The sequence below is a fragment of the Penaeus chinensis genome, chromosome 20 (assembly GCF_019202785.1).
Source record: "Penaeus chinensis breed Huanghai No. 1 chromosome 20, ASM1920278v2, whole genome shotgun sequence".
NCBI classification, from domain to species: Eukaryota; Metazoa; Arthropoda; class Malacostraca; order Decapoda; family Penaeidae; genus Penaeus; species Penaeus chinensis.
In genome coordinates this window covers 14,880,494-14,891,917 of record NC_061838.1, presented here as the reverse complement: position 1 = coordinate 14,891,917, position 11,424 = coordinate 14,880,494, and the positions used below count along the sequence as shown (strand labels likewise).

Genomic DNA, 11,424 nt, shown 5'->3' with positions numbered 1-11,424 from the left:
TGAAGTCATCATCAAAATCATCATCTTCTGTCTCGAGAGCTGAGAAACTGCAAGCCTCCTTCTATGCTCTTGTGATTGTTAGTAAATTCAATGTTTCCATCCCTTTCTAAATGAAGTTGTGGATGTTCATGGTGGTCCCTTTGGAAATGTATTTCATCCTCATTATTATCAGAATCTTTCTTCTTCTTGCTGTGTTTCTTCTCTTTTATCTGAACATCAGCTTTGCACATTATCTGATGCTGTGGACTGGCATTTGCTTCCATTATGTTTGATGAAGATATAGCTTCAGACAAGCTATTTTTGTCATCAGAAACTGAGACTTTTTTTCTCTTTTTTTTCTTAGGACTCACTTCACATGTAGCTTCCAAATTCTGGTAACTGGGAAGCAATGACTCAAGAATATCCTGATGTTCATACTCTGAGGGCTTCTTTTTCCTTTTTTTCTTATGAAGCTTCTTGTGAATTTCATTATTCAACTCAAGAACTTCCTCACCAATTAGAGCCTCTTCATCTTCACAGTCTGAAAGCTTTCTCTTTTTTGTGTTGAAGCTCATCTGACATGGATCTTCCATTATTTGATTATTGTTTGTTGATTCAAGGACTTTCTCAGGAGTTGGATACCCTTCATCATGTTCTGAGAGTTTTACCTTCTCTTTCTTCTTTTTTTTCTTTATATGGTCATCCAACTTTCCATACTGTTCATGTTGAATCTGTGTCTCAGCTACTGTTAAATCAAAATATTCTTCACTTTTATGCCAAGTAATATGACTGTCAGAATTAGTTTTCCTATCTTTCCTTTTTTTTTTGCTTTTAATATTTCTAGGGTGCCCATCAATTTCCATCATTCTGTTAAAAGATATTTATTTCATCCTGAAGACCTGGAAAGTCCTGGAAAATCCTGGAAAGATAAAGTAATTTGGTAAATTCCAAGAAAGAACTGAGAATAAATATACTGTACTGGATATAACCACAAAATGTTTTTAAACTCTTTATACTGGAAAACTGTATATGGAGAGAAGAGAGAGGAGCAATCATAGATGCTTAGGGAGATTTTCATACTGGCTTCTCAAAAATAGATAATAACTATGAAAACTAAGTCTACCAATGAATTAATTACATGAATACAGAATGAAATATAATACATCCAAGAATTCTAGTAAGGATATAAAGTATTAACATTGCCACTTATATATATAATATAATTTATGCATATATATATATATATATATATATATCTATACATATATGTACATATATACATATATTTATATATATACATACATACACACATATACATACATACATACATACATATACATACGTACATATATACTGCATACATACATATATACACATACTTACATATACATACATACATACATACATACATATATACACATACATATACATATATATACATACATATATATACATACATACATACATTAAAAATATACATATATTTCCCATATACATATATATAAATATATATATAGATATATATGTGTGTGTGTGTGTGTATGTGTATATATATATATATATATATATATATATATATTTATAGATATATATATAAGTATATGTATATATACATGGATGCCTACAAAAGCATATATAAATATATATATATATATATATATATATATATACAAACATACATTTATGAATATATTTCTATATTCATATGCATATCTGTATGCATAAATGTCTGAATGTATATAATGTATATAAATATATATATATATATATATATATATAACATACATATTTAATATACATATATACATATACATATATAAATAACATATATAAAAAGTATAAATAAACATATATGTAAGTATATGTATATCTGTATACTTATATATCCATACATATATACATGCATTACATAGCTTTATATATATATATATACACATGTATATATTTAATATACATATGTGTCCAACTGACATATATGTGTATATATATATGTATACACATATAATATATATAAATGTATATAGATATATATACATACATACAGGTATATGTGTATATATGTATGCATATACATATGTATAGACATATTAACATATATAATATATACATATATACATATATATAATGTATATAAATATGTATATATATAAATGTATGTATATATATATGGTTGTCACTTGGACAATGGTCCTGCCAACTGTATCCCACAATCCAACATAGGGATTTATTCTAAAAGGTATCAAGACAGTGTATATATATGTTAACATAGATACATGTATATGGATAGATATGTATGCATATACATATATATAAACATATGAATATATATATAAATATATATATATATATATATATATATATATATACGTGTATATATACAAATATTTATATATATGTACGTATATATAATGTATATGTATATATATTAAGCATATATATATACCGGTATTGTCATCAGTTGGACAATGGTCCTGCCAACTGTATCCCACAATCCAACATAGTGACTTGTTCCAAAAGGCATCAAGACAGTATTCCATTGCAGTAGATAGAATCCAAGTTTCACTTCCGCAGAGCAAATTATAAGAAGAAACTATTAAAACTAAATCTCCCAATTATTTACATGACTACAGAATGAAATATAACACATCCTTGTCACTCAGAAAATGTAGTTTTCACTCTGGTTAGTATGTATGTATGTATGTATGTATGTATGTATGTATGTATGTATGTATGTATGTATGTATGTATGTATGTATGTATGTATGTATGTATGTATGTATGAATGTATGTATGTATGAATATAAATAAAAACATACATATATATACATACACATATATAGACATATATATAAATGTATAACAATCCTCCCTGACCTAGCCTCGAACCTAGGTCACTCCGGGTATGAGACCGGAGGGCCAGTACTAAACCAACCATGCCACACGACCCACTAAAAGGAGTGTGCAACTAGGATCTAACTAGCTTCCATAGACATTACCTATCTACTCATACATGAGTAATGATAGCGAGGTTTTACACACACTCCCCGTGGGCACTCTGTGGAAATTGATTTAGAAATTCGAAACCGGAGTCAGATACTGAGGTGTATATATATGAAAGATGGAATAATGCAATACCGCATTGATATAGATGTATAACAATCCTCCCTGACCTAGCCTCGAATCTAGGTCACTCTGGGTATGAGACCGGAAGGCCAGTACTAAACCAACCATGCCATACGACCCACTAGGATCTAACTAGCTTCCATAGACATTACCTATCTACTCATACATGAGTAATGATAGCAAAAAAAGAAAAGAAAAAAAACACCTAATCAGCTGCTACTGGCAATTATAATGATAGACTTGAAGTCTGTATGGTCCATGACAGTTGCAACCTTAACACAAAATTATCGTCATTAGATAATCAAATTCATAACACAAAGTAGCCACATGAAATTATAAAGGTTAAGGTCTAATTTGATTCCATTTGTTACTATGGATATTCTTGGTGTGACATGGTGTCTGTTTCATTTTGCTTCTAAGTTATCCCTTGTGTGCAAGGAATAGCCGGGATTACCATCCACTAGCAGCGAGGGATTTGAATGCAGGTCAGCAAGATTGCTAGACAAGATCGCTACCACTGCACCACACACAAATTTACTAGGAACTTTTTTCATGCTAATCTAGAATATCATATCCACATTGTCAATATATATAGATGATGCAAAGAAATAACAATGAAGGGGAGAAACCTAAAAAAAATTATATGCTGCTCAATGGCATTACCATCTATGAAGCCTGGCTCAAGTGGCTGCCATGCAGCAGTGTTCCCAGCACAGCCTCAACAAAGCACTAGAATGCTATGTTAGCATTTTAGTCCATTTATATGATAAAAAGCACAGTACGAATCATAGCCCCTTTACCCATATAGAATATACATATATAAATACATATATACAAATATGTATATATCACATATATGTAACATATATACATATTTATATATATGCATATTTAAATAATATATATATACATATACACTCATTGTATATATACATATATACATATACACTCATTGTATATATACATATATACTAATTATATATGTTTGAATATATACTCGTTATATATATATATATATATATATATATATATATATATATGTAAATGATTATGTATATATATATGTGTATATTTATATATATATATATCTTTATATATATCTATATATGTATATACATGATACAAATGTATATATGTACAAATTTACATATGCATATATATGAATATATATTATATAGATTGATATGTCATATATATACAAATATGTATATAAATAAATATATATCATCTAAATAAATACTTACATATTTATGTATTGTATATATACACATATATGTTTATATATGTGTTTGTGTTTGTGTGTGTATGTCATATATATACAAATATGTATATATATAAATATATATCATCTAAATAAATACTTACATATTTATGTATTGTATATATACACATATATGTTTATATGTGTGTTTGTGTTTGTGTGTGTGTGTATGTATGTATGTATGTATGTATGTATGTATGTATGTATGTATGTATGTATGTATGTATGTATGTATGTATGTATGTATGTATGGTTGTATGTATGTATGTATGTATGTATGTATGTATGTATGTATGTATGTATGTATGTATGTATGTATGTATGTATGTATGTATGTATGTATGTATGTATATACATATATAAATATGATTTATATATATAAATAAAATCATATATACATATATATTTTTATATATGTGCAATATATATATATATATTGCACATAGATGACTACACTTGTAATAAGTCAACAGTGAGCCAGTTATGAGTATTGCCTCTCTCACCAGATCACCCTTTTCATTGATTTACGAAAATATTTTACATTATCTTATTTTGTTAAAATGTTTATAGCATAATTGTAATAATGTTTATAACAAAAATAACACCATCGATATTTGTTGCACTAGTAAAAAATAGGGTCTCAAGATCTGCTAATTGACTCCTTTGTGGCTGAGTACTAGCAGAGCCATTTATGTGCAGAGACATTTCACAAAAATATAAAAAATGAGCACAGCATTTTATTAATTTTCCCAGGCAGCAATGGGTTAAACAGTTAAATGAGATACTGAAACAATTGTTCCCATAGATCAACTTCAACAGTTTTTGTTACCTTCATATATTTCTAATTGTCCTTGATGTAATGCTAGGTAAATTGGATTGTCTACACAGTGGTTCAACCATAGAATACTTGAACATATGGGTAAATCTATAAGAACTAGCCAACCTCTGAGCAGACCATCTTTCTCTGCTGTTTGCCAATATTCACACACAGCTCACTCTTTCACTGACAATGATTTCAAAATTCTGTCCTCTATGCAAACCATCTTTCTCCACCCACATTCACATATAGATCACCCTTTCACTCACAATGATTTCAAAATTCTGTCCTCTGAGCATCTTCCCTACGCCAAACACACATGGTGGATTCTTTGTTGTGCAGGGCAAGGGTTGGGAGTAGCAACCATTGGGGAGGTTGCAGGGGGAACAAACCCCTGTATTTTACTACATATTGACCAATTCTCCACATATTTATGTTGCACTATATATCTGTGGGAAACTGAAACTACAACTAATTTCTATACATAGTTGGGTAGTTGAGAGTCAAAGGAATACATTGATACTACTGTCCTCATGATCCATCAAGCAAAGGAATTCTGAATTTCAGCTAATAGCAACTTCAGAAATCTAAAATCTAATGAAGGAGGACAGAAACAGAAGTTATCTGAATAATGATATATAAAAGGCCATAATCAGGCCTGGTGGTATTTGTTACCGAGCGATACACCCTCCAAGACAAAGTCCCAAAACCAGGGTGTCATTACATTAAGAACTCTGGCTGTGTGAGGGTATTATGGACTTGGTCTCTGTGTGGTGATATGCAGCAGTTATTTTTATAATTTCATTGTAAATATGAGGCTGGAGGAGGTGTGGCTGTTTCGTTTATTACTCTATTTTTTTTATGCTCTATACAACGTTAGTGTCCATTTCCTTCCATCTCTGTGCGTTGTTCGAGGAAACATTAACTAAAAAGGAGTTTGAATAAAATTAACAAAACATGTCGTCTGTTCAGGTCATTAACGTTTGTAATAATTTCATGGTAAAAAATGGGGAAAATACTGTGCTTATTTTTTATATTTTTGTGAAATGTCTCTGTGCATAGATGGCTCTACTAGTGCTTAGCCACAAAGGAGTCAATTTAATATTTTCGTAAATATTTTCGTAAATCAATGAAAAGGCGGTTGGGCAAGACAGGCAATAATCATAACTGGCTCAATGGCAACTTAGTAAAAGTGTAGCTATCTATGTTTAAAATCAAACAAGTAAACTCACAGTGGACATGGCATGTACATACATGCCATGCCCGTAGGCAATGGGTTACGAATGCCAAAATCAACAAAGCATTCGGACCAGATGAAATTATTTACGAGTTTTACAAGAATGTCCCAGATAATATTATGTTATTTCAACTCACATTGGACTAAAGGAGAATACCCAGAATCATTAAAAAATGCACTAATAAATCCTATGGTAAAACCAGGCTTAAATCCTTCAGAAGCAAATTTCTATAGATATATTAGCAGAATTTCATGTATAGCAAGATATTTGAAACTATTATGACAAAAAGATTAATATTGTGGTTAGAGCATAGCAAGAAGCTAGATAAAGACCTAATAGGATTCAGGCCAAATAGAAATACCACTGATGCACTACACACAACAGCCACATAAATAAAGCTTCCATAAAAAAAAAAATATCATGTTAGCATACATTGATTTACAAAAAGCATCTGACAAAGTTAATCATGAAGCATTATCAATAAAAATATCAAAAATAAGAATCACAGGAAAACCTCTAAAATAGTTAAATAATTTGCTAAAAAAAAAAAAACATTCCAAATAAAAATTGGAAACCAAATATCGGAAAAGGGAAGAATAGAAAGTTGCACACGTCAAGCTGCTCCAATAAATCCAGTTGAAAAAATAATATACGCAGATGATATAACAAGTGACAAAAACCTATTAGAAACCTCCAATAAAATAGAAATAAAATTACAAAGGCTAAAAGAATGGGGCCAGTCATTGGGACTTGAAAATAAACTTTATAAAAAGTAACTTAATGTCCTTCTCGAACAGAGAGAGAAACCAATTACCAATAATAATAGATATTATAGAACTTAAATTGATTCAGTCATAAAATTCTTGGCTGAAAAGTGTCATCCAGATTCGACTGCAAACCTCTGTACTATAAACAGTCAACACGAGTTCTAGCCAATTTTAGTAAAGTGAAAGCTTATGAACTCAACTTTTGAACTAGATCCTGGCAAAGTGCCTGATAATAAAAATCTAAAGAAGTAGTATCATCAGAAAAACATCAGACAAAGAGACAGCAACGGCGAAGATTACCCATACTCCAAACAAGCTGGTAACGAAGAAACCAGCGGACAAATCACAGAACCCCAATTCCGCACATCAGAAACACAAGTTAACTCACAAAAAATGTAGTACTCATTCACTTATCAAACAAATCAATCATTTCTAACTTATCAATCCAATAAAACTAATGGCTGCATTCATTAAATCCAAATTCCAAAAATACATCACAGAGAACTCCTTGGAATCTTAGATGGCAAAGCCATAAGATGTGAAGTGATTGATATAAAAAAAATTGGACCTTTCAATTAAATCAATCATCTTGCAAATTGCGAAGTCCCATGTAAACAACCAGCCTCAAGCATAAACCAATGGTGCTCCTATGGCATTATTTCCCGAGTGGAAACCGAAATTAACATCAAAGAGATCCAAGAAGATTTTTAAAAAAGGAGTCTTACTGTATCATTGCATCTCTCTAATGTAATTGCCTCGTTGCCATATTGCCATGCCAAATATCAAAATAAATCTCTGTATCTACAATAGTTTTAAAATACTGAGATTAGTTTATGAAACTATTCTACTACAATTTGTCTCATGCAATTCCATAATTTGGAACTACTCTCTTCTTCCTTCGTGCATGGAGTTAGACATATTGCAGTCTATATTTCCTGAATCCTATTCATATTTCTCCTGTACCCTCATATTACGTTCGTTTTTTTGTTTTGCCTTTCCTTAGAAGGAAGATTTTGCTGTAAAATATACATTTTCAAACCTTTTCGAATGCCATGTGCGAAGCAATGTTTTGATCACAATAAACACGTTCTCTTTTTCTTTCCGGATTACAGAGCACGAGAATTTTACGGTAAACTGCTTTGTAACTGATTCGGTGTATGGTTGTACAATAACTTTTCTGTAGCCATAAAGAACAGTGATAGTAATTATAGACTTTCACAAATCCATAAAACCTTGTCATAACTATTGCTAGTTTTAATTATGCACAGTGTAATACGTGTGCATCTCTTCTTTCCCAAATCTTATAAATACATGTATTGGCAACTGTTTATGGAATGACTGAACCCCGGGAATTCATAAACTTCACCTTATAAAGAAAATAAAACTTGGCCCAAGGTCTATATAAGTTTAGAATCATAGTATTATACTTATATTGAGCTTGCCTTGGACCATTCCCACATTGTTTTTGTTTTTTTTCGATGGCACTACGGAAAGGAGTTCTTTGGCACACGCAGTCAAACTAGCGAAGAAGTTAGTAAACACAAATACTACTCCCTACACACACACACACAGACACACACACACACACACACACACACACACACACACACACACACACACACACACACACACACACACACACACACACACACACACACACACACACACACACACACACACACACACACACACACACTACTAGTACTACTAGTGATTGTCAAGTTTCTTCTTGTTCATTCATTATGTTCAGTGTTGAAAGTTTCGTTGAGAATCCGTCAGCCGAAGCGCTGATCGGTCTACTAAAGCCCAGTGGAGTGAGTTAGCCGCTCATTATTGCATCCCTATTCGGCCATCCTTACGGAAGGAGGAAATTCGTACTTTAGTGACTGGATATTTGTTAGAACACCATGTGCTGAGTGAGGATGAATTAGAGCACGTGTGTCCTCGTGATGTCACGATTGCCCGCGAGTATGACCTGGAGAGCCGTAAATTAGACTTGGAGATGTTTAAATAAGAGAATGACCGGATGCGCTCATGCAGAGACCTAATCAGGATCATTAACCTAATTTTTGTGTAGAAGATGCAATTAAATTTGTTCCTAAATTTAATGAAACCGAGCCAGAGTATTTTTTCATTCATTTAGAACGTGTAGCTGCCTTGCATGGTTGGCCCGAAGATAAGTGGGTATTACTTGTACACAGTGCATTTATTGGCAGGGCACAAGAGGTTTTCTCAGCTCTGGATTTGGTACAGTCAAAGAATTATCATGTTATAAAAGAGGCTGTGTTAAATGTTTATAAAAAAAGGTACCAGAGGCTTATAGACAGGATTTCCGCAATTGCCGTAAAGATGGTAAACAAACCTTTGTTGAATTTATCCGCCAAAAGCAACTTTTGTGTAAAAAATGGGTCGAGAGTGAACTTGATGCATTCGAGTACCATAAATTACTAGAATTGTTTATGCTCGAGGCAGAGCATCACTTCATGTTATGAGTTAGGGGGGTGACGGGTAAATTTGCCCTGAAAAAATAATTTTTGCCCTGCAAATCACTAAAAAGAAAATGCTCACTAGTTCTTTATAAGTAGCCTGTTGTAAATGTTGTAAATCAAGTATGTTATAAATCAAGTATCATCAACAATTAGTTTCATATAGTTATTTATATATCTTGAATACTTATCGGCTATTGAGGCAGATTCCGTAAGAGAAAATTTGCCCTGCAGAACTAGATTTTGCCCTGCAAAAAGGTTTTTTTTTAAAGAGTTGGAGGGGTGAACCACCCCCCATACCCCCCCTTAAGTGACGCCCCTGGCTCGAGGATATACAGAAGTGTATGCCTGTAAAAGTTCGCTCTCACATAGACGAGCGTGGTCTGCGCACATTAGCCGAGGTCGGTAGTGCCGCCAATCATTTCGCTCTCACTAACCCAGCCTCCGGGCTAATACAGAGGTAACGTGTCGGCTTCTCATCCGAGGGGTCGACGGTTCGCGCCCCGCCCAGGCGCGAGAAGTTGCAATTGTCGCCTGGAGGTTACTGCTGTGACTGGGCACCACGGCGGGTAAGGACTAAGACGAGTCAGCACCAGCTGACACACGTTAGCGAGTCGGCATTAGTCGACACAGGCCGGGCTCCCCTCATTGGCATAGCCCGGGCGAAGCTCAGCTTCGCATATCGGACTTATCCTTATCACTAACCCGAACTACTCTTACAGATCTAATGAGCCTTCATTCCAGTCTAACCAGCATAGTGGTAAGAGGATGGATTATATATGTATAGATATGCATATATATGTATAAATATGTATATATGCAGATATATGTATATATATAAATATACATATAGGTATATATATACATATATATGTATACATTTGCATATATATGTATATATAAACATGTAAGCATTTATATATATATATATATATATATATATATATGTATATGTGTGTGTATACGTTTATATATAAGTATATATATTGTGTATAGAAATATATACTTAAATATGTGTGCATATATATATATATATATCGTATATATATGTGTGTGCATATAAATATATAAATATATATACATTTATATATATCGTATATATATGTGTGGGCGTTTATGTATATATATGCTTATATATACATATATTTATATATGTATATATATGAATATGTATAATTCACTAGCACCTTTAAATTGTCATCATATATTTTGATTTGTCTCTATACTATTCTATGTAAATTAAAATATACTATTTTCACCTGCCACGTTCTTGGGTTTCGATCTCGTGTTAATATACGTTTCCCCGTAGAATGTTTTCCTCTCCTAAGAATATGGCTTACTAAATTCGTTGAATTTGATGAAAATTGTGATTTTTCTTATTTTACGTTACACTCTATTGGCCACCGATTGGAAGTATCAGTCGGTGACTTCACTCCCTTTGCAAGAAACAATCGGTGATCCTCAGACGGGTGTGACTAGCTCGTTTTTCCTTTGTTTTTAGATGTTTTTATGGGTAGCATTTTGTGTTCTGACGTGGTAGTTCATTCAGTAGCACCTTTTGATGCTTAACATGTATGTCTATATATAATATGAAAATTAGATGGACCATTTTGTCCTACCACTTTTTTGCACTGATGACGCTTGGGTTTTGATATCCCAGTAATACGCCTTTTATGTGAATTTTCCCTTAAAAATGCCATTGTTACCACTTTAATGTGTAATGTATAATGTCTTTCTCTTGTGATAAGCATCT

General features: G+C 32.3%; 1 protein-coding gene across 5 annotated transcripts in view; it reads right to left on the bottom strand.

Annotated features, from left to right (window-relative positions):
* Positions 1–8,403, bottom strand: part of LOC125035860 — a 14,762-nt gene extending 6,359 nt beyond the window's left edge. For 2 of the 5 annotated variants that reach the window (XR_007115845.1, XM_047628163.1), the window contains exons 1-2: positions 8,225–8,376; positions 1–898 (exon numbers count right to left, since the gene is read on the bottom strand). The exon at positions 1–898 is cut by the window's left edge. Coding sequence is in view for 2 of the 5 variants with exons in the window: in XM_047628163.1 (XP_047484119.1) it covers positions 21–845 (825 nt within the window). In the remaining 3 variants the exon portion in view is untranslated. Of the gene's footprint in view, positions 899–7,910; positions 7,933–8,036; positions 8,059–8,224 lie in introns of those variants that run through there. The other 3 variants (XR_007115846.1, XR_007115847.1, XM_047628164.1) reach the window with 3 other exon arrangements.
* Positions 8,404–11,424: the final 3,021 nt, after the last annotated feature.